Source organism: Montipora foliosa, unplaced genomic scaffold (genome assembly GCF_036669935.1).
Source record: "Montipora foliosa isolate CH-2021 unplaced genomic scaffold, ASM3666993v2 scaffold_458, whole genome shotgun sequence".
Taxonomy (NCBI): Eukaryota; Metazoa; Cnidaria; class Anthozoa; order Scleractinia; family Acroporidae; genus Montipora; species Montipora foliosa.
The window spans coordinates 700,734-725,515 of NW_027179765.1; the positions used below are offsets into that span (position 1 = coordinate 700,734).

A 24,782-nucleotide genomic window follows, 5' to 3' on the forward strand; every position below is an offset into this window, starting at 1 on the left:
CTTTAACTACTGCTCTGAGGTGTGGGACCATGGCCACAAAAACTCTCCCACACAAGCTCCAAATACTACAAAATCGTGCTCCGAGGGTTTTGACCTTCTTTGGTCTATGGCACTGATCCCGACGTACTTATTCAAAAATTGGACTGGAGGATGAATGTTTGTGGACCGTAGCAGCGTGACTACCTATTCCTTGAGACTCCATGTGCAAATTGGTTTTTCCAAAGCCGCCCACTAATTATCTAAAAAAACAGTTTTGGTTATAGTGGCACGTTGCTATGGAACAGCCAGCCTGTCGAATTGCAGCAAGCAAGTACTCTGAGTGCATTTCGTTCAGGCTTTTAGCTATAACTCGTATTTTAACACCTACACCACTCCTTTTTTTTTTAATCATAAATTGTTATTTGTAGATTATAGTGGTGATATGTGTACTTAGATTTCACTTTTAAATTATACTGGAGTGTATATATTTTATGATATTTCCTAAATCGAGAGGAGTTTCCCATGTATAAATAAGGATTGATTGATTAATTGGTAGGTGCAAAAATCTTAAAGTGCACCTAAACTCAAGTATTTTTCTTTCCTAATATAAATCTCCCTATCCAATGCAAACATATGTCACCATTGTTATATATAATTTCGCTTTTTCTGTGCCTTGTATGCCGCGTAAACTTGGCAGAACTAACAGTAATTTGGACCCAGGACGATGATGTGAGAGGCATGGGTCTATTCTCGATTTTACGTCACAGACTGCTTTGCATACCTCTTTTCAAAGAAAATTTGCATTGCAAAGCAGACCGTGGCGTAAAACCGGAACTAGGTCCATGCTTCTCACACCATGGTCGTGGGTCAATATTACTGCTAGTTTTGTTAACTTTGCTTGTCTTGCCCGGCAGAAAAAAAGGCGAAATTCTGAGAATTCTAAGAATGGTGAAACATGTTTGCTTTAGATGGGGAGATTAATATTGTAGACGGAAAACATTTGAATTCAGGTGTACCTTAATATTCAGGGTGAATGAAAGCTTCAACTCTTTCCTAAGCTCTTATTTTCCCTGTAAGAACAGAAAAGATTCAGTTAATTGCTTCGTTTGTTTGTTTAACTTTATTTTAATTCAAAGGTATTTTTTGAGCGGTTGTATGGATATGCGCGAAAAGCAGATATCAACAAGTGTTATTAAAATCCAAAAAGAAAATTGGGGGTAACCATGTATTTTTCAAAGATAATTAATCAACCGTATTAGTAAAAGCTTTAAAATACAAAGCAATGTATGGCGTTCCTTTCCAAATTAAAGCTTAATTATCTCTGAAAAATGCATGGCTTCCCCCAATTGTCTTTTTGGATAGCAAGAGCACTTGCTAAGTTCTGCTTCTTCCGAACAGTTTTAAACCGCGCAAAAGTATCCCTGCATTAGTAACCACTACCGATAGGAAATCCGAGTATCTGGAGATGCGCAGAACCTATGCGCAATAACAATAGTAGGCACCGTCCTTAAGTGCCAAGTCTTCTAGCGCCGGGGCACTAACTGGGGAGACTATAAGTAGAATTAAATCAAACATTGGGAGAGGGGAAACCGGAGTTTCCGGTGAAAACTCTCCCAAAGTGGAGTGTAGAGAACTAAGAACTGTTATGTCAATTCACAGTATTATGTTAATAGACCATTTCTGTATGGGAAATAATTGTTTGTTATAAATTTTATAACAACTGAGACTTGAGTACTGCCGGAACGAGACATTCAAAACGTTATTCGGACGTCAGCCGTGGCTGAAAGGTTAAACTGACATTGGTGTCTTCCTGCTTTCGTAACTTGTTCTTCTTTTTAACGAAGAACAACATTTACTTTCTACTGCCTTATATATCTATAGTTAAGAAGAAGTTCTATCAAAGGAAGAGATTCTATCAAAAACCCAGAACAAACTGAAAACTCAACATGCACTTTTTACAGTTTGCTTATTATATTTAAACTTCTTTGTAAATAAAAACGTTTTTCATGGCTATTGATCGCAACGACGTTACGAAGTTGAGCAATTGTAACAACATGCAATTAAACATTTGAAAAGATCCCCTTAATTCGTTTTAAAAAAAAGGCCATCATTTAACCGCGCTTTGCGAAAATCGTTCACTGAGATGCCTTCATTTTCACGTTTCTTTTAGAAAGAAGTAATGATGAACGAACAGTTCATCCATAAGTGATCGAAAATGGGCAAACCAGCAATAGCGCGATAGACTCTAAGGTTAAACCCATTCAAACTTTAGTTTAACCGTTAAAACTGCATGAACCCGTTTTTGCCTAGGTGGAACCAGTTCGTCCCAATTTCACGTACCACATATTTAGGCCTAAAACCAATGTCCTTTTCGATCGATAAATTGATTTCTCTATCCAGTTTCAATCGTGTTGTTGCGCTGCTCTAACCTATTTTGATATGCCAGGGTAAATTCCTAATAAGAAAAACACTTGTAATAACACACTAATCAATCAAGTGAACATATAAACTTATTATGTCCTAAAAATGGAAACTTGACGTCAAAAATCAGGTCCAAATTGGAGCCAGAATTTCCCTGCAAGAAATGAAACCTTTGTTAGCTAAAGGGAAACTAAATGTGTTTTTGCATTATTTTAATAATGTCGAGATTATTCCAAGCACTATTACTGTACTTATGCATTTAAACAGTGATGCTAATAATTTGCATTAATCAGGAGTTTGTGGCTAGAATTATCGTTATCTCAGCCGAATATTAATGGCACATAGTTTTTCAGTGAGTGATTAACCCAATGACTCCTGGGCTTCCTGGACGGTTTAGGCCGGTTTACGCGTGAAAGTGCTAAAACTGCTTTCCTGCCAGTTATTGTCCCTCTTAACCAATCAAAGCAGAACTTCTCTGTTTATGTCACGTATGAATAAATTAAACGACAAAAAGCAAAGACGGCGAGAACGTCCAGTTGACTTTTCGGGCCGGAAAAGCCATTTGTAAAGCTACCATCCGCTTGTTTTAAAAACATGATCTTTTAGTATATTTTAATACAACTAAAAGCAAAATAGTTGTGAAAATAGGTGATTGATGCACACCTAGGGGAAAGGGGAAAGGGGATCCTTGTTGCCTTTAAAAATTTCTTGTATTTCCTTAGTTTACAAAATTACTTCCAAACTTGTTCTCAGTCTTTTTATCACATAAATGATTTATGTATCCTTGTTCGATTCCCTAAGATATTTTGTCTTTGTTCCCCCCTTCAAATTAGCCATGTTCTCGAGGTTTATTCCTCTCAGTGATGAGATCCTGCATCTATGCTGAATCCACGTAGAAACAACTGACAATATAGAAGTGATAAATAAAGTAAACATTTTGAAACACTTACTCTTCTGGAACTGTACCATTGAAGGCTGAAATACGGAAATAGAGAGATTCCTTTTAGCAAATCTTCTTACAATGGTGGCAATGTTAAGATGCCCAGGGCATTGTAAGTAATACACTCCTTATTTTATATAAGAACCCTTTTTCATAAGAACGTTTAGGGTGAGATTAATCAAAATTTTATTAACTGACGTATTTCTTTAGAAAATACTTAGGGTGGGAGTCAGTTAAGAACGTCTTTATTTTGATCATTTGTTGTCGTTGTTGTTGCTGTTGTTGCTTATATGTTTGGGTTATAATTAGTATAAATAAAGGTTAAGGAAATGGAAAACTGTACTCTAACAAGACAATTAACTCAACTACTCAAGGATTCCTTCTATTAACATTAGAAATATGTGGTTTTCTTATTGCATTATACAACTTAGTCTGTAGTCGAACTTAGTTAACCACACAAGTTTAAAAACATGTCAAGAATGTTTTCTGGATCAAGTGGGAAAAAAAAAAAGAAAAGAAAAAAGAAAACTGCGGGGAATATTCAGCCTCAACCCCAAAATTAGACGTTCTTTTGCAGAAAGAGTGTAATTGCATCCAGAATAATCAACAATCGATACACGACACCTTGATTATTTAGCTATCGCATAAGCCACATTTTATTGTTTTGGGATATATTATTTTTGACTAAACAATGCAACCAAAACAAAGACATCTTTATTAAAACTCGAATTTAAACACGAAGCCGCACTATAAAAGTCGTGGTAACTTAGGTACACGCGGATCACTTGCCAATCAACTAGCTAGCTGTGGCCGAACACAGAGCTCTGTGATAATTTGAGTAACAAAAAGCTCCAAACGGCAACTTGTCCGTAATATGTTATAAGATGTTATCTGTCGTTCTAATGTTTTAAATCCTCCAGTCACTTTTCTCGCCTGGGAGATAAATTTTAAGGGTTTCGTCTCTGTCTTGCTTTGTGTTGATCGCCATCTCAGATTATCAGTGGTGCTTGAATTAATTCAAACAAAAGCAGAGCCTGAAACGACCCATTTTATAGTGCTTTTCAGTGTTTAAAAGAGCGAGAAGTTGCTGATATCTTCCAAACAATACGGAAATTAAAAAAGAACAACAAAGGAAACAAATAGTATATTATAGGAAAACAATGGTTTGAGTGTATGCATGCGAGAACATTACGAGAAATGTCGACCACTGATAACGGTATTGAAAATGGTGCACCTTGCAGATTGATGATTTACCTGTTAGCTACTAATTCAATGATCCATCTTATGGTTGCATTGATTTCCGGAATAGTTCTAAGTGCTTAGCCAACTAGATTCAAGTTACTGAATGCAAAGTGTAATAGTATCTATTAACAAGTAAGGAAAACATAAGACGTTCACCCACCTTTCTTGGTTATTCCACCTTGGCTGTCATGGCGAACGTTCCTTTTCCAGACACAAAACGTTATACCCATAATTATAAGGATCGCTGAAACAACCCCAGCAACAATTTTAACCACGTGACTTTCCGTAAAGAACTTCCCTGGACTTGGACTTACTAGGACTTCCTTGGTCGGAGTACGTGTAGGACCTGACCCTTGAGAACAAAAATAATATTTCGTGTGACTGCAATTAATTTCTGAACACTTTTCGCAACATTTGAAAGAGCATGAGGAGAAGACATGAAACGTGAAAAAATAGGCACGCGTTGCGTACATGCGGTAGTGTTGTAGCACAGCGCTTTATTTTATAATTTTCAACTTTAACTGAGCTGCGTTTTGTTTTCTAGAAGATTCAAGGTTCGTCTTTGCGTAATACGTAGCTCTAAGTGTACACGTTATTGTTGTGGCACCGTATTTCACAGAAGTGTCATGGTAGCTATCTTAGGTAAATAGCCGGGCCCTAAGAAGAAATGTGGTTAATAGCAAAATACTAAACCCAGAAAGATTAAAGAAAATAAGAGGGAATCGAGATACATTGGCTTCGAGGCTGACAAGTTGATCATTTTCAAAATCCCTTGCAACTTCTTTTTCACCTCAAGTTTAAGCGTGGGTCTAAGCTTCTGACAGCTTTCCAAGCCAAAAGTTCACTGAAGTTAAGCGCTGTCGAACGGGGTTTGAGGGACTTTAAGATACCAGGACGGCGGGCTGGGTGGACGGTAAAACAGTCCGAGATGGACTGGGGTGACACGTCCGTCCTAGGCGAGAAAAATGAAAGTTAACTTTGTCCAGTTTTATTTGGAGGACGGGCAATCAAAAGTGCTGAATGTATTTGTCGAAGATTTGTTTCATTCGCAAAGCACGAGTGATGCTCACCGTCGCGTATGAGAGTTTTGACCTTTTTGTGACTTAAACAAGTCAAAAAATTTGGAGTTTCCGAACGACGAGCATGAAAAGTTTGATCTTGGTAACCTTTATGAGGACAAACTTAGAGCAGAATTTCGATTTGAGAAGCAAGATATCACTAGTCAGGCAGAAGTCCTTCAGCTACCACCTGTATTCAAGTGTCTACAAGGCAGTATTTCCATAGCTAATTTCTAGAAGTATGTTACTCAAATGCAAAATGTGTTTATAAAGAGCGGCAAAATGAGGGTTTTGTCAATTGAACTTCATTTAACAGATTTTTTTATTCACTCAAACTAGATTATTTTAGCAAAGAACATGCTGCGAACACATTTATTCAGTTTAGTTTTAATTTTATGTAACCTGGTCTTGCAAGCACTGTCCTAGCTTGTGATACCATAAGTTATATATGGGTAAATGAAAGAAAAATACAACTGCCTTAAAGCGTGAAGGTCAACATAATATCTAAATATATTAATGATGGCTACATTTCTCGCTAGTTTATGGTTATTATGTTGAATCTGGGGTCCCCAGTGTAATTTAAGATAAATATAGACACCTAGATATTTTATTTGTTAACGTTTATACTTCCATTAGATCTTGAAGATGAGATTAACATATAGTTTGTATTAGCAAGGTTTATGGATAGCTTGTTTATGATACAGTACTTAAAGACTAATTTCAATTCCTCATTCATGACTGTTTCAAGATGTTGTAGCTTATCACTTGTGTAAAACATACTTGTGTCATCAGCAAAGATTCGAAATGATAGTTTCCTGGAACAATCTGGGAAGTCATTAATATAAAGTAAAAATAAAAGTGGACAAGCGTTGATGCTTGCGGTACGCCACAAACAACCGTTTCATTGTTGGATTTAGTATTGTCAATCTTAACAAACTGGGCGACATTGTATAAGTAGTTTTTAAACCAGTCAAGAGGAGTTTCACGTACTTCATAGTGTTAGAGTTTAGACAGCAGAATGTCATGATTCACAGTATGAAATGCCTTTGAAAAGTCTAGAAAGAGACCACAGGTAACCTTTTTTTTTTTAATCCGAAGTTTTTCTAACTGTATCAGTGATTTCTAAAATAGCTTGTTCAGTTGAGTAACCTTTCCTAAACCCAAACTGATACTGAAACAAAATGCTATGGTTTTCTAAGAAGTCGTATAGTTGATTATAGATTAATCTTTCCAAAACTTTACCGAAGGACTTGTTTATAAATATGTTATCTATTAGAGTGGCCGACTTATTTAGCACCCTAGTGGGTTTATCAATGGTTAAGATGAAGGAATAACTCTGGAGAAGATGTAAAAATTCTTGTGCATACTTACACCATTCGTAGGAGAGGAGGTTTATGTTGGCATCCGTCATTATGAAAATCCGTCTTCCAGTAGCACTGAGGTTTTCAACAGTTTGTTCAAAGTAACTGAGAATTGTTTTCTGGGCTATTGTGCTCTCTATAAATAACTCCACAAATAACAGTACATTTTTTTGCAATGTGAATTTCGACCCACAGAGCCTGGAAAGCTTCATCACATGTTATTTCAATTACTGTATAATTAAAGTCATTGTGAATATACATACCCACACCTCCAGCCGATAGAGGTGTAGGTACGTATTCGAAGCGATAATTAGGTATTGAAGGATCGAAATCAAGGGGCAAATTAGAATTTGTAATTTTAGTTTCTGTAATCCCGATGACACTGAAATGTAGCTGTAGTTCTTCCAAAAGATGGGACTGAAAATTGTCCAGATTACGCCGTAGACTTCTCACGTTATTGTGCAATAAAGAAAAGATGATCCGCTCGATAAAAAGAATTTCTCCTGACTGAAACACTATGGAGAATAATAATTACATTGTATAGGTTTTTAATTTAAGTTATAATCTGGGTTTACGCTAGTGTTAATATTTAGACTGAATACATCAAGATTATGCAGACTCTTTAGGCATTGGAGCTGTTTTTTTAGTGGTTAGATTGTTATTTAAACTATTGTTAAATTGACCATGGACCTCTATGAATTCAATACTATTATATGGAAGTTCACGAAATAAACACTGGGCCGAATTCATAGTAAATAAATAAATACATCAGTTAAATTAACCTACATTTTGGGATCATTAGACACAAGGCAATTATGAACTGAATCGATATCACGATTCAGAAGTTCTTCTATATAGCGCTTACATGTCAAATGCGTGTCGTCAGCACACTGATCCTTGGCTATGAACTTAATACACAATTCGGTAAATCACTGATATAGATAAAAAACAACAGAGGACCAAAAACATGTCCGTCGAGGTATACCATAACTAATACGAATCTTTTCAGGTACCAAACCATTATAACAAAGCGTTTTTGCTTGAGGTTTTCTGTATGACCGATTTAAACCAATTAAGGGAATTTCCAGAAATACCATTATGATAACAACTTAATTTACATAAGGCAATATCATGATCAACTGTATCCAAAGCTATTTTAAGGGTCTAGAAACACAACATTTACATTTCCTTTATCAATATTATAGGCTCAACTACCAGTGGCCTGAAGTAAAGCTGCGGCGGCAGAATAAAGAGATCGGAAACCAGATTGATGAAGGGAAACCATGTTATTTTCAGAGAGGTAAAACAACTAGGACACCTAAACACCTAATTTCCTTACCTGACTGTAAAAAAAAAAGTTCACTTCTAGTTGTTTTACTATCATAGACTCATCTAGAGACGCTTATTATTTTAAGTTGAAAGAACCTATAAGAGCATAATTTAGACAGAAGAAAGCGCATGCACTTTGTTGATGTCATGCACTTTGTTGGCTGACGTTCGAAACGTTTGTCAGTATAGGTAAGGAACTCGCGATAGTGAATATCACTTACCTCGCTGTGAATCTCACTAGCAAATCTGGTCCCTATGCTGGCAAAATGATTATTGAAAGATTTTGACACTTGTTGTGAGTCTAACCTGGGATTTCTATCAGGCTTTGGCTCTTTTACAGTCAAATTGTTGGAATTTCTAGACGAAGTATCATTGGTGGTTTGCCAAGTCTTTTGGGAACTGCTCTTACTATCCTGACAGGCATTCCGGTAATGTGTTTCTTTAGTAAGTTTATGTGTGCTGTTAATATGATTGCCATATTCCTTTTTTTTTTCTAATTTGCCTAGTCCTTTGGGTCGTTTGTAATTGTTGCTTTCCTTTTTATCTTATCTCTTTCATGCATGCATTTCTTTAACTGCGCTTTCATCCATTTGAAGGCCATCCCATTGTTGGGCTCCAATGTCAATTCGTATGGCCACATCTAGCTACAATCTTGGACAAAAAGGGTTGACAATATCAAAACCAAAAAAAAAAAACAGGGGTTCCTTTACGCACAGCACCCTCAATATCGCACCCTAGTAGTCATCCCCCATCCCCCCTGATCAATGTTGATAATCCCAGGTTCGACATGCTTTGTTTCGTGTAACAACATTGATCAGGGGGGAAGGGGGGTAAAAAGAGAGCTTGTTTTTCATACTTGTGATCGCAGTTAGTCCAAAAGCAGAATTTTCTCAACAATTTTGTCCACGGTTGTAGATCATTATACGCCAAGTTTACGTTACACATAAACAATACTGTGATCATCTGAGAGACAGGTTTCTTGGTCCGCAAGCCGACCATACTCTCCTTGGTGGCACTTTGGGAGGGATACGTCGATTTCTTCGAAAGTTTAAAACATTCATATTGGTGGGTAATTGGTGGGTAAGCTCGTTTGCCTTTACGTTCTTTGATCGGATAAAGTACTTTTTGGGAAAAAGATAGATTAAAAAGAGGTAAACCACCTTAAAGATACAATTTGAGTACTAGTCGGGAGTTAAAGAATCCATGAGTGACTTTTTCCGTGACGTCTGAATTTCGTTCGTCACGAAAGTACAGAAATTGCTAGAAAAAATGAGAGACATGACAAATAGCTGTATTCAAAAGCATTGAAGTCCAAGTATGGTTCTTCAAAATCAGCGGAACATAAGACTCCGTATTTGTTGACAGGTTCGCCAAAATCAAAGTAATATTTTCTCCCCTTGAAAAAAGAAAAAAAAGAAAAAGAAAAAAAATACAGAAACGCTTACCTTCGGTGGGCAATATGGTGACTATGACCGTGTAATTGTCGGATCCAACAGAGTTAGAGGCCACACACTCATAAGCACCGGCATCCGCTTTTGTGGCGTTCTCTAGTAAGAAGTTCTTTTTAAAAACAGCTGTGTTCTTCAGGGCAAGTCCGTTCTTTCTCCAGACTATGGTGGGAGTGGGCATGCCGTCTGCATCACACTTCAAGTTCAGCACCTTCCCTTCATGCACATTTACTTCATCTGGTGATCGTGAAGTAATCTTAGGCGGCACTAGAAAGAATTCAGACAAATTTGCATTTTTGCCCATTCCCTAGGGTTGCATTAATCTCAATTATTTGTAGAAATGCAGGTAGTTAGATAAACGCCCAATTTCGATATACAGCAAGAGAAGAGTTCCGTTAAGGTTAATTATTTACTAAACAAGCCAAAATTAGGCATAGGGAGGGAGTGTAGGGGGGTTTGTTGGGGTATGTGAATGCCAAAAAAAGTTATTTTTAGATCGAAAGTCGGTTTCCGTGACGTCCTCGCCTAGTAAGCTGGACGTCATACGAACTTATCTGGTATTGTGTAGAGGCTTTCGGAGTCGGCTTCATCGAACAAGCCATTAAATTCAGTACTAGTAGGGAGTTAAAGAGTGCATGAGTAACTTTTTCCGTGACGTCTGAATTTCGTTTATCACAAAAGTACAGAAATTGCTAGAAAAAATGAGAGGCATGACAAATAGCTGTATTCAAAAGCATTGAAGTCCAAGTATGGTTCTTCAAAATCAGCAGAACATAAGACTCCGTATTTGTTGACAGGTTCGCCAAAATCAAAATAATATTTTCTCCCCTTGAAAAAAGAAAAAAAGAAAAAGAAAAAAATTACAGAAACGCTTACCTTCGGTGGACAATATGGTGACTATGACCGTGTAATTGTCGGATCCAACAGAGTTAGAGGCCACACACTCATAAGCACCGGCATCCGCTTTTGTGGCGTTCTCTAGTAAGAAGTTCTTTTTAAAAACAGCTGTGTTCTTCAGGGCAAGTCCGTTCTTTCTCCAGACTATGGTGGGAGTGGGCATGCCGTCTGCATCACACTTCAAGTACAGCACGTTCCCTTTGTGCACATTTACTTCATCTGCTGATCGTGAAGTAATCTTAGGCGGCACTAGAAAGAATTCAGACAAATTTGCATTTTTGCCCATTCCCTAGGGTTGCATTAATCTCAATTATTTGTAGAAATGCAGGTAGTTAGATAAACGCCCAATTTCGATATACAGCAAGAGAAGAGTCCCGTTAAGGTTAATTATTTACTAAACAAGCCAATATTAGGCATAGGGAGGGAGTGTAGGGGGGTTTGTTGGGGTATGTGAATGCCAAAAAAAGTTATTTTTAGATCGAAAGTCGGTTTCCGTGACGTCCTCGCCTAGCAAGCTGGACGTCATACGAACTTATCTGGTATTGTGTAGAGGCTTTCGGAGTCGCCTTCATCGAACAAGCCATTAAATTCACAACAAAGTTTAGAATCTATCTTCTACTCCAGGTTTTAAGGCAAGGTGTACCAATTTCCTTGCTTCAGAGAGTCGTTTTAGTCAACAAGCCGTAATTCCACTCGTAACGCTCGTTTTTGGGACAGCTTAAAATTAGTGGCATCCTCGTCTCGAAGAGGCGATGGCTAGCGCTAAGGATTTGGGCAGTATCTTGTATCACTGTGTAACCCGATCCTGGAATGGTAGTCTCTGTTGCAGATGGCGCAGACTTGCCTTGTGGAATCGCGCGCGCAGAGGCTGAGCGTTCTCTCCTCGCCGCTCTCTTGCACGCTGCCTGGACTCTAGCTTTGACACTTTGCCGCCATGTATATCGGTGTTTGGCGATGTCCTCCCATGCACTGATGTCGATTAGTGCAGATCGCAAGTCTCGCTTGATGAAGTCCTTGTAGCACAGCAGTGGTCGATCCACGTGACGGACGTCCTCCTGCAGTTCTCCATAAAGGGTTTCTCTTGGCAGGCGGTCACGCTCGACTCCATGCGATGTGCATGGCCGAGCCATCGAAGGCGTCACTGAATGAGCAGTGATAACATGCTTAGTGAGCCAGCGCGTTCCACGACCTCGGTGTTGGTGTAACTCTGTCCTGCTACCTGATGTGCAGCAGGAGCCGAAGGCTACGGAGGTGGAATCCGTTGAATCGCCGCCCTTGTCTGGCATAGGTCGTCCACGACTAGCTGCCATAAAGGAGAGCCAACAGGACACAAGCTTGGTAGACGCACATCTTTGTCCTTTCGCTCAACAGGTCATTGACCCACACTCGCTTGTTGAGTTTGGCCATGACAGCAGCTGTCTTGGCGATTCTGCAGCTGATGTCAGCAGCGAGCGAAGTCGAGTTTGACACGGTGGAGCCCAAGTAGGTGACGGTGTCCGCAACCTCCATCTCCGTATTGTCGATGGTGATGACTAGAGGGATCTCAGTACCTTGCGCCAGGATGTTGGTCTTCCTGAGGCTGATTGTTAGCCCAAACTCCTTGCAGGCGTAGGACAGCTTGTCTACAAGATGTTGGAGGCCGTTCTCGCTATGGGATGTTAAAGCAGGGTCGTCTGCAGACAGCAGCTCCGGTATGATACAGGCGGAGGGGTTGGAGCAGTGGTAAGATCTCTGCCTTCCAACCCTAGGGTCCCGGGTTCCATTCCCGGTTCTGCCGAGAGTGGAATATTTGGCGACCTTCTTTCCCGCTGAAGTTCACTCAGCTTTCCATCCTTCCGAGGTCGGTAAAATGAGTACCAGCATGCATGGACTGCTTAGAAGCGGCTGCAATTTGCGCCTGTATATGCTTCCAGTCCGCTGGGGGTAAACTGATCATTGTAAAGCGCCTTTGAGACGTTTGTGATAAAGGCGCTATATAAATGCACGACTTTACTTTACTTTATGAGCACGACGTAAGCTTTGCTTTTGGCGTGGAGTCTGGCGATGTTGAAGAGTTTGCCGTCTGGCCTCGTCCGGACGTAGACACTTTCTGTACAGTCTACAAAAACATACTGGAGCAGCATCGAAAAGAAAATCCCGAACAGGGTTGGAGCAAGGACACAGCCCTGCTTTACTCCACTGCTGACTGGGAAGACATTGGACCGGCCCCATCGAAACATACCTTACTCTGCATGTCCTCGAGAAAGGAGGTGATGATCGTTAGGAGATTTAGAGGGAAGCCAATCTTCTGGAGGATCTTGAAGAGCCCGCTTCTGCTCACCAAGTCAAAAGCTTTGGTGAGGTCAACGAAGGCGAGGAACAATGGCTGCCGCTGCTCTCGACACTTTTCCTGCTGCTGACGGAGGGAGAACATCATGTCCACTGTGGACCTCCCTTCTTCTCACAATCACGGTAGACTTGCGAAGCAAGGCTCTGCGGGCCAGTCAAGGTGACCTGAGCGAAGACTTTGCTAATGATGCTCAGAAGAGAGATGCCTCGATAGTTGTTGCAATCACTACGGTCACCCTTGTTCTTGTACAGGGTGACTATGTTAGCCTCTGTCATGTCTTGGGGGATGTGACCTTGCTCCCAGCACAGACAGAGGAGGTCATGAAGCGGTTGCAGGATGGTTTGCTTCCCATGCTTCAAAACGTCCGGCGGGATACCCTCCTTCCCCAGTGCCTTGCCACAGGCGAGATCATCGATGGCTATGCTGAGCTCTTCCAGCGTCGGCGTGTTGTCAAGCTACTCTTTGACGGGCAACCGAGGCAGGGCATTGAGGGCAGTATCTGTGACGAGGTTCTGGGTTGAGAAGAGCTCGAGATAATGCTCCTCCCAATGAGCTGCATGCTCTTATCAGTGATAAGACGTCGCCAGTCTTTGATTTTAGCGGGGCTATTTTGACTTTCGTAGGGCCAGTTGCAGTTTTGATGCCCTCATACATCCCCTTTGCGTGGCCCCAGTCGGCTGCTAGTTGGCATAGCGGCGGGTGGTCTGCTGGGCCTTGCTCCTAGCTGCCCGAAGGGCGCCGCGTGTGCTTGGGGAAGGCTTCTGCTTGTGAGCCATGATGGTATTCCTAACTAATCCTCCGGGAATTGAGGCCTTTCATCATGCAAACGTTTTCTCACTGGTGACGTGAGTGAAAACACTCTATACCTAGACATGAGTGATGTTGAATTTGGGAACAAGAGCAAAGGGACACTTCGTAATGCTCATTGAAATAGGCGTGCATCTAATAACTTGCATCTCTAGATATGTTAGACTGCCTCCACTTTTCCCGGCAGGTACAAAACGAAGGTCTTTGTTTTACCAATACAGAAACCAACCTTAACCTTTATTAAAGTTCACCTTATACCTAAAAATTCATTTTTAGGTCTTATTAGGACTAAGGTGAGCTTTAATGAATGTTTAGGTTTGTTTTTGTATTGGTAAAACCGAGACCTGTGAACGAGACCTGTGTTTGTACCGGTCGCCTCTTTTCGTTGCAAATGTCCAACGTTGTAAATTTAAAATTGTTTGAAAAGAAAGAAATTAGTCGACAAAATAAAGTCCATAGGCATGGAAACGTTTTCTATACATAAAAAGTTATGAAAGGGTAAGCACTTATTTCGTTGGAACTGTTAGCGTAAAATAAACCTTTAAACTTCATATGAAAATAAGGTAAGGGTGCGCACGTTAAATTATAATGAGGCAGTTCTTTAAAATAGATAAATGGTTGCAAATAGCCAGTTGCCGATGTTAAATTCCAAACGTTTCAAATCGCTACTTTGGGCAGTCCTAAGAAATGAAATGTTACATGATCAACATCACAAATTTTCTGCTACAGAGCATTTAAGCCTTTTGCAAATCTTTCCTGGCGGACATTGGAGAGATTTAGCAAACTATGGCGTTGTATCCCGCCAAAATTCAACTTTGGCATTTTATGTTTGTTTTACTGTTCATCGTTGGTCTTAGCGATTCAACATTCGAGTTTCACATTTCGACATTCGAGTTTACAATTCTACATTCGAGTTTCATAATTATACATTCGAGTTTCACAATTCTACATTTGGGTTTCACAATTCTGCTTTCGAGTTTCGCTTTGCGACATTACTCTCGGAAGCGCTACTGCTTATTCATCATTCAGCATGCAAGTCTTTAATACAATTTTATGTCTGTTAGATCATTTTATGCATGTTTTTTTCACCTTGCGACATGCATGAGTGGTTTTACCTTTCGAAAGGAAAACCGATGTTCATACGCGAGGGCGAGCAAATATGGAACAGTGAAACTCAAACGTAGAATTGTAAAATTCTGTCCACACGTATCCCGCGACTTCGCTAGCGAATCAGGCACTTTTTGAATACGCTCTCCAGAGCGGAATTTTTTTAAATCCACTATGAACCCGGAACCGTGTGGACGCTAAATCAGTTTTTTTGTTTTAATCAGGATGATGTAACAAGATCGAGCTCAGTTCCTTACAGTGAAATCAAATTTAAAAATGGCTGCCGAGGGCAATGTTATTTCTTTATGGCGCATGCTCTTTTACCTCTGCTTCCTTGAGTACTAGAGTGAATCCGGATACGTTTCGGATACGTGTGGACGGGGCCTAAATCTCTCCATTCTCAGACGTGCCGAGAAATACGTGTAATTAGATGAAAGTAGATTTCAATAAGCGTCACAAAGTGTCCCCTTGCTTATCTCCCCAACTTCAACATCACCCTTGTTTCGGAATACAGACAATGGGCCCTTTGCAGGATAGTGATCACATGGTACAAATCCGCCATACTGGGACGCAAATTGCGCACTGGGACATCTAAAACAAAGCTAGTTAATCTTAATTTTCTTTGATTTAGATGTCCCAGTGGGCAATTTGCGTCCCAGTATGGCGGATTTGTACCATGTGATCACTATCCTGCAAAGGGCCCATTAATGTCACAAAGTGTCCCCCAAATGCTGCTCCTTCTGTAAGGATTAACAGCCGCATTTACCTTAAGCTAAAAATAACTCTAACCTTTACCCTTATCTTATTGTTGGAAATATGTAGCAAAGGTTTAGACTTAAAGGGACACTTCGTGTTGGATGTCAAATTTGGGCGTGAGTCTAATTACGTACTTGAAGACAATTTTTTTTTATGCAAGGGCCACCTGAACAAAGTGGAAGCGCCGGATCTTGGGAGAGCTAACCAGCAAAGAATGTGCAGATTTAAAACAAAATAATACTGCAAGGCTGGTTGTACGGCTGTGAGGATTTATATATATATTTTTTGATTTATCAATATTTCATAAATACGTGCATTTCTGGACATGTGTCCATTCTTAAAACGTCAACATTGAATTTAAGAATGTAATTTATGTGGTCTGGTTCATTAAAGCCGTAACCTGAGATCAGAGAAAAGAACACTTGATCGCCAAGGTTATTATTCAAGACGTCGTTCAAAGAGTGACATTGTGGAATTCTGGGGCATGATTCGTTACACAATATAAATAGGACTTACCTCTAGAGTCAACTTTTAACGAGAAAAAGCGTGAGCGAGGTGAGGTATAGTTTCTGCTATCCACAGTGCATCTGTAGACCGTCTTATCGCTGGGTTTGACATTGACTATCTCAAGAGTACCGTTTAAAAACAGAGTCGTGCGGTTTGCATAAGGACCTGCAGATTGACATATGTAATTATTCGTTTAATGAGGCTACACCCAACCTGACACTCTCATGGTGGGGTTTCTGCTTCACTTCATTCATATTTTACTATTGTTAATATTTACTTTCATTGGCAACCTATTATGCACTATACAAGTAGATAAGCGGTAAATTTTGGGTTATGTAGAATCATTACTCTGCTTGGGGACTGTGACGTCATCCAAGATTCCTTGTTTTTTGAAAAGTAATTCCAAACTCCACTTTATTCTGTTGAACCTCTCTTCTTCGTCCAGACATCAACACAAGAAATTAGAAAAAAAAATCCAAACAACAACTTTGCAGTTGAACAGTTGCTATTATTCTTATTGTATCTACCAGGAAGGCTTAACTACAAGTCACAACGCCCTCTGACCACCTTGGTCAGAGTTCTTCTCTGTTTTTTAGTGGGCCCATTTTCTTTACTAGGGCTGACGCTGACATGGTTTTCTGGGGTGGAAAATAACACTTCACATCACCCTTTCATATTTAATTCTTTAGAAATATAAGTGCTACACTGCCAACGTTTGCATAAACGTAGCCCCTTGTTACTCCTCTGTAGCTTCACTTTATAATTAGGAAGATTTTTTCTGTTGTTATAAACTGAAGAGAGAAGGTGTAAAGATAATCAGTCAAACGGAAAATGTTGTGAAAGAGATTACTGTGCATGTATTTTTATTTTTAGTTGTTGATTAAAATTGTCAGTTATTGTTTGCAAGGCTTGTTTGTCTACTGCTATCAGCTCAGAGGTGTTTGATCAATGTAAACTGTATACATTAATGACGATTAATGTTGTACTTTACGCAGAAGCCTGACTATTTTCATATACACTATATTGCTTTCTGGGGTTAGAAACTGGAGCTCCACTGTTAGGCTTGGCTAAATCTATACATTACCGAATATGCTACTTCATGACCGAACAGAGGAGAGCTCCCCCGCCTCCGCCTCCCCTCTCACTAAGACTCCTTCCTGCCCTCACTTTTCCTTGATCCGGACCCTTTTTTAGCTTGTAGCTACAAACTGAGAGCCTGTAAAAGGCTACGTTTCTAACCCCAGAAAGCAATATAGTGTGCAATAAAGTGCTGCCTTTGTAATTACATCTGCAAATGGTTAGACTCTCTAGTCTTCTCGGATAAGGACGATAAGCCGGAGGTAGCGTCTCACAATCCTTCAATGTTCATAATCCTGTGGGATGTAAAAGAACCCGCACACTTGTCGCAAAGAGTAGGGCATGTAGTTCCCGGTGTTGTGGTCTGTCTTCTGTGGTGTATCATGGTTGGGAGGGTAAATTCTCGGAGATATTACCTACACCAAGCTACTCTAAAAATCCGAGGGTAAATAAAGATATATGATATGATATGACGATTTATTTAGGATATGAATGATATTGAATGCCTCGTTTCCGAATTTCATAAAGTTGATAATTCCAAAAAAGGCAAAGTTGATAATCCCAAATCGTTTTGTGGCTTATTATCATATCATCATGATCATGATTATGAACATTACAAAGTCACTGCCGCGTTATCATCATCATTATCATTATCATTATTATTATCATTATCATTATCATTATCATTATCATTATCGTTGTCATTATCATTATCATTATCATTATCATTATTTGCATTATTATTATCACAAAAAACCAGGTGTGCATCCTTACCTTTACCATCAACTCGAGTAAACCCTGTCCTGTTCATACCAGCAATCCAAGACCATTTTATATGTTCACCATGGCACTTCTTCGAACTACAGTAAACCCAATAAAGTACTTTAAACGCCCCGTCCTTCTGTTTTACTTCTGACAATGCCTGGCAAGGTAGCCTTACAAATTCCCCCACTCGTACCTCAAAAGACTCCTCTGCAATTCGGCGCTTGAGCCGTCCACTATGATCTAGGAACAAGCAAAATTAAGTTATGCTAAATCAGCAAAGGTAATAAAGATTTGACGAAAAAGAAAAAAACATAAGTCCGTGATCGTATCGCCTCTCCAAATCCTGCAGGAGAGATTCTGAAAGGGCTTAATCTGTCAAATAAATAGGAGTTGACTGCTCCTATACCCCCCACCCCCCCCCCCCCCCACCCACCTCTCTCTCTCTCTCTCTCTCTCTCTCTCTCTCTCTCTCTCTCTCTCTCTCTCCCCTCTCTCTCTCTCTCTCTCTCTCTCTCTCTCTCTCTCTCTCTCTCTCTCTCTCTCTCTCTCTCTCTCTCTCTCTCTCTCTTCCCTCTCTCTGTCTGTCTGATATTTCCTTCACTTTGGAAAGGCCCAAGGGCGAAATGTCACAAACCTTCCACGTTAATCCAAACTGATGCACCAAGCGAGCCTTGAAATGGTCCAAAAAACACGCGACAGCCATAAATCTTTTCATGATATTGTTTCAAATCTCCAAATTCGACTGAAAGCGTTGTAGTGTTGCTTGCCTTGCTGGACGAAGTCTTGGCCCGGAACCTTCCAACGTGTTTCGGCATTTCCTGATCTAGCTTCGGATTCGGGATGATCGTGTTGGTCTTCGTCAAAGTTAGTAGTGTCATGTGGATACCTCCTCGCTTCCATGTTCCAACTGTGATACCATCGTAGACAGATTTGTCTGAATCTCCAACTTGGAATTCGCAAAGGAAAGACGTGTTGCTTCCTGGGGCGACTGCGAGTTGTGGTAAAAGTGTGGCAGTGATCGCTGACTTCCTCTCCGCTGAATTTGTTAAGAAAGCAAAGTCACTGCCATGTTATCGTCATCATTATCATTATCATTACCATTACCATTACCATTACCATTACCATTACCATTACCATTATCATTATCATTATCATTATCATTATCATCATCGCATTTTTACCAAGTTTGGTGCTTGATTTAGCAAGACTGAACCAAAGACATTTGACTTACCAGAAGTACTATGGGCAGTGATTTTTTCATTTAAGGCTAAATGCAAGATGATGATCAGCCTCTAACCCTTAGAAAAATTTACGTTCAATGAACCTCGTGCTAACGAAAAAAAAAAGTGATTTTAAACATTTTAAATCAGCAGCCTTTTGTTTTTTGAAGAACTTGCACACCCTCAGGAAACTCTTTATGTTGATTAGATTTACCCTCTCGGTTTCGTTACCTTCAACACGAAGACTAAGAAAATCAGAATGCGAATCTCTCAAGGTGGCAAATTCAAGTCGTAATCCATAATCCATCTGGTCTTCAGGTTCAATGTGAGAAATTTGGAAAGCAGCGATAGACTTGGCTAAGTCTCCTTTCCACTGAACACGTTCAGCCAGGGAGGGGAACTCGTCTCGTAGGCCTGGGTTTGGGATGACTTCGCCATCTTTTGTTACTGAAATAATGTACGAGGCAAGGTAACCGTTCCTCCATATACCGAAAATCAATCTTTCAAAACCATGCCTTGCTAGACGGTGTTTATTTAGACTCCATTGAAACAAAGCATCGGATCCTTGAAAAGCTCTTACGGGGTGTGGCGATAGTCGGACGATTTCAGCACTAAACCCTGAATAACAACAACATTACATTAAAGATTCGGTGAAGTTATTGAAAGCAGATGACCTTTGGCTCCAAGAAAACAGTAAGAAATTACGAACTGAGCAAATTAAAAGAGGCCGTCGTCAAAATCTGTCCGTGGACAAGGAACAAAAAAAGGAAGTTTCCCCAAATGTTAACTGAATTTCTGTTATCGGCCATATATATATATACTAACCTTATTTATGGGATCTGAGTATGGCAAATCTCGATTTATTACAATATTATGGGGGAGCCGGCAAGGTTCCTTGTTGAAAACAAACAAACAAATAAAACGTCCTTTTTTGAAGCGAGATAGTTTGTACGCACCTTAGACATGGTTGGTTCTCGTTATTTTCCACGTCATACCCAACGCAGGGTAATGAAGTATTTGTGAATTAACTTTCATAAGCTACCGAGTTTTCTGGAAATCAATCCGTGTAAAACAAACAGCACAATCCTTGACAGTTGTAAAACCCACGTGGGTCGTTTGCATTTTCTACTTTTAGGATTACAGAAAGGACTCTGTGCGGGCGAAACGAACATAGTCACAATCTTCAATAAAAAAAAAAAGTTCAAATAACTAATTACTTCTGTGCTAGTATTCACCGCCACAAAGGCGAAACATACATAGTCACAATCTTCAATAAGTAAAAGTTCAAATAACTAATTACTTCTGTGCTAGTATTCACCGCCACTTCGATGAATAATCATTATTATTATTATTTTTTTGGAACATGCGTGGCTCAAAGATTTTTCACTTAGTGACGAATATGCGACAGGTAAAAAAATCGGATTTTGTCATTTATTTCTGATGGAAAAAGGAAGTTGATACATTGTGTGGCTCAACTTTTTGCTGAAACAATAAAATAATTATAATGGGCATATCTTTCACAAGAATCAGAAAGTGGGAACATTCTGATGATCATGTGCAGTCAACCTTCATTTCCCTCGTATCGAAATTTTTCATTCGAGCCAAAAAAAATCGTTTCGATCCTAGCGTTGTATTTAGACAAGAGGTGTCCTTAGCCTGATGAACTATTGTATCTTTCAGTGATTCCTTGCGTGGCTGCCAGCCTGCAGTCTTTATGTGACCCCTTTACAATTCTGGTCAATAAGCTAGGTCATCTTGCAGCTGTAAGTTTTTGCATAAATTGAGAAATGTGTGGAGACCCAAGGAATAAAGGGGTTAGTAGTGCTCAAAACGTACGGTAGTTAATCCATCTTTATTATCTCGTTACATAAAACCAAATTTTCGTGTCAAAAAAAAGAAAGGTAGCAAAAGGTAAAATTGGTTGCATAAAAATGCAAACGAAAGATATGGCAACAGCTCTCGATAAAATTATTCTACCAACGCAAATTTTAGAAGAGCACAAGGGCACCCAACGAGAAAATTAAGCTTAAAACCTTTGAGAGACATTTCTAGGCTTCTTGTAATGTTTAAAGACTGTCTAAAGAGATTTTTTATAACCTAGAAGAATTTTATCTGTTCGGATATCTCAGCTGAAAATTGAAATTCCGAAAATTTTAGGGAATGGTATCTTCATATCAGAAATTACTAGCTTGGACGTTATCATCTAAAAACTTTCCAGCGAACCATTTGATCATCCGAAACTGCTGCTTAAGGGCCCACAGACGGATTTTTCGCGCGTTGCTAAGGAAGTGAAGTGTCACTTCCGGTACCTGACGTCATCATATCATGAGCTGCCAAGAAAACCCACTCACAAGCAAAAGTCACCGCACAAACTGTTGTTTCCATCGAAGGTTTTCCTCGCCCTTCCTAGCGTTCGGTCTCAGATCAACTGCGCATGCGTAAACGAACTGACTTCCGGTTTGAGAAAAAAGCTACATTTCCGGCGGTTTTAAATTGAATTAATTTTTTTTAACATGGCACGTTTCACCCCCAAATACAGAATATAGCTAAGCATTGATTTTTTAAAATCATCTTTTTTGAAAAAGTTACGGGTATTTCAGTATCGCTTATGTCTTAAAAAAGAACATTTTTCAAAATAAAAGGAAAACCATGCTTGGCTGGATGCAAAAACGAATACAAATTATCAAACCATCGATTAAATACCAAAATTGCGTAGCACGGAGACAAATTTAGAGTTTTCTTTTATTGGTCACGTGACCATGGGCGTGGTATGATGACGTCATATTTAGGGGCATTGGCTTACAAAAGTTGGAAACTGACCAAAATAATGCCAAATTCTCTCAAATTACTTAACCATTACATCCTTAGCAACGCACCCCTAAAAATACGTCAGTGGGCCCTTAATAGACCTATTAAGTGCCAAAAAGTTGCAAAAATATCCCTTCCAAAAAAACGTATGAGACTACATTTCCGTTGTTGCGAATCTTTTGGGTGATGTTTTGGTAAAGAAATCCATGGTTCTTCGGGAACGTACAACCAAAATTCTTAAGAACGGTTTGACTCTCCCGTACATAAATTTCACCGTTGGGTGCACCTGACAGCATGAGGTTGCTCAATGGAAGCCTTATCACGCTCGAACTCTTCTGTGATTCGAGCTTAAAATAGTGTCACTTTGTCCTTGAACAATTCTTCTATCACGGTATTTGGTGCCTATGGCATCCATAGGATTATTTCTTAGATGATACATTCAGTGATCTAAACCTAGTTTATCCAGCCGGATTCGGTGATACTATTTCTGCACTTCTCAGAAACCGCTAAGGACTGATGAATGAGCGATAAAATAATTCATCAGGAAGACGTCAAGAAAGCTTCCGCTTCTCATGATACGCACTGGCGGTAAAACTTAGACACTTTTTGCTTTACTGAAAAGGCGATTCAACGAAAGGTGAAGTCTCCCTTGTATTCAAACCAAATGGTCGGTTTCTACTGAAAATCAAGCATTCGATTTGTCTAGTTGAGCAAAATAGCACGAGCTAATGGAAAATCACTCAAGGCTAAGTGTGAAGTAAAATAACAGATGATTTTTTTTCCCAGAAGTGTTACATACACTATCCAAATTTAGAACTGAGAAGAACTGCGGATAGCTCATGCCAAGCGGACCATTTATAAAATGAATCTTGACTGTAATAGACTTTCGTATATTTAATAAATTCACTTCCGATAAACCTGAGCGAGGAAAGCTAAGTTGGCTAAGAAAAAGAAAAGCATAACAGGACTTAATTTTAATATCCAGTACTATTTCAAAATGAATTTGACCAACCGCAGAACTTGAGGCACAATATCCAGCTACCAAATCCTGAAGCGATGGATAAAGAGTCAAATACGAAGAAGACTTTATTCAGCCATCTAAGAATTATACAACGGAGGTTGTGACCGTCATATTTCAACCGAAGCATGATTTACTAAGGTTGAAAATAGATCGTTTAGAATTGCAGTTTGGCGACTATTCCGTTGAACAAGAGACCAAACACGCCAATACGGAGAAAGAACCGTATTAAATTTAACAAGACAATTCGATCTAAAATACAAAGAAATTGCACCGGCTCTCGGACTTACAAAAGTTCAAAAGGAACAGAAAAGTAACGCAAATAAACTTAGAAACTAACTGAAAACTTCCTTCTCGACAGTCTCCGTAGTTGACTTACACTGTAACAAGCGGTCCGGTAAAACTTAGGCAAATAACTGGTTAGCAAACATGTACATGATGAACAACTGGTTAGCTTGGTTGTTTCTGCACATTTGAAAATTTTAGCTAGATTACGCGACTTTAAATCAAACGCTCCAAATAAGCGACGAGCCTTGCGACATAAAATCAACTGAGTGGAGCGCGGCCGCAACATTAAACGTAAACAGAGAGCTCGTTTAACCTTAACTCATAAAAACAAAGCTGAATGTTGAGCGACACAGAAACCATTCTTTTTGTGTCTTAAATGCCATAATCTTGCTAACCGTCAACAGCTCGACTTTTGAGAGGAAAACCAACAGGACATAAATAATGACAGTTAAGAGTCTTCTGATAGTTGTGTGATTCTACCAACGTGAAAACCAATATATGCTTACTTACCTTCATGAGCAAGCAAAAGAAGAAATGAAACTAGAGTTTTCGACATTATTGATCCTTATTTACAACTGCCAGACAGTTCTGAGAAAATAGAAGGACCATTTCACATTAGTTGTATAGGAATGTATATACTAATGAATATATATATTAATGATATATTCAAATGCTCTCGACCCAGTCCAGTCGCAAGCTGTAAGTGGCCAGCGCCCAAGATCTAGACTTTTCGCTGACTTCACCGCTCGAATGATTCTTGCAACCCCAAAAAACTGGAGACAACACTCATAACTTTAATGTACCGTAGTCTTAGAAAATAAACGGGTATTTTAGTCTCTCGGCGACGTCTGGAAACCTGTCAGCATGCTGTTGCCGGTTATGAGGTTTCCAATCCGGATACCTAATTTCCGAGAAATTGAAAAAAACCCTGGGTTAATAGTCAATCCACGGTTCCAAGTGGCTCTACGCTACCGTGACACTTCTCAAATTAACGACAATTTCATTTATTTTTTATATTTTTATCATATAAAAGAAGTTTCCTAATTAGCACCATGTAATATTCCAAGAGTTCAGTCAAGTGGAAAATCCCTTTGAGTTCATGTTCTTTTATATTAAGTAATGGTCCGGCTAAGAAGCAGGCAGCCCAGCGGCAAAAGTACTTAGAAGCTGCGAAATATTAATTTTTAATTTCACTCCAATCGAGGCATCTGATTGGCTAATATCGGAAAATGTCGAAAAAAGATGAGAAAAAAATGAAAAAAAAGCCTTTTTTGGATTTCTTCTTCCCCATGCCCTTGATCTCTGTCTCTCGGCCAAATTTGGGCATTGTTCTATGCGCCAATCAAATGGCGCATAGAATCTTGACGATATTTACAAACATAGTTTTTGAAGGCATAATGATTTGTTCTACGAAACAGAATCTAA

The 24,782-nt window shown here is 39.5% G+C and overlaps 1 protein-coding gene across 2 annotated transcripts; it reads right to left on the reverse strand.

Moving 5' to 3' along the window:
* Window positions 1–992: 992 nt before the first annotated feature.
* Window positions 993–24,006, reverse strand: LOC137989393 (uncharacterized). Of its 2 annotated transcripts, XM_068835220.1 has the most exons (10): window positions 23,868–24,006; window positions 19,475–19,861; window positions 18,658–19,059; window positions 18,033–18,263; window positions 16,191–16,346; window positions 10,655–10,924; window positions 9,776–10,045; window positions 4,743–4,934; window positions 3,351–3,375; window positions 996–2,554 (listed from the first exon to the last, which is right to left on the reverse strand). In XM_068835220.1, exons 1-10 carry the CDS (start codon window positions 23,911–23,913, stop codon window positions 2,527–2,529), a joined length of 2,007 nt encoding a protein of 668 aa, XP_068691321.1. In that variant the 5' UTR covers window positions 23,914–24,006; the 3' UTR covers window positions 996–2,526. The 2 variants fall into 2 exon arrangements, with proteins under 2 accessions (XP_068691322.1, XP_068691321.1); XM_068835221.1 differs by lacking the exon at window positions 19,475–19,861 and having other exon boundaries at window positions 993–2,554; window positions 23,868–23,970.
* Window positions 24,007–24,782: the final 776 nt, after the last annotated feature.

Coding starts and splice junctions, on each gene's coding strand:
- LOC137989393 (XM_068835220.1), bottom strand. CDS start 23,913: ATGTCGAAAACTCTAGTTTCATTTCTTCTTTTGCTTGCTCATGAAG. Junction 19,060..19,474: donor TCTTAGTCTTCGTGTTGAAG/GTAACGAAACCG, acceptor TAACAAATTCAG/CGGAGAGGAAGTCAGCGATC. Junction 10,046..10,654: donor CACCATATTGTCCACCGAAG/GTAAGCGTTTCT, acceptor AATTCTTTCTAG/TGCCGCCTAAGATTACTTCA.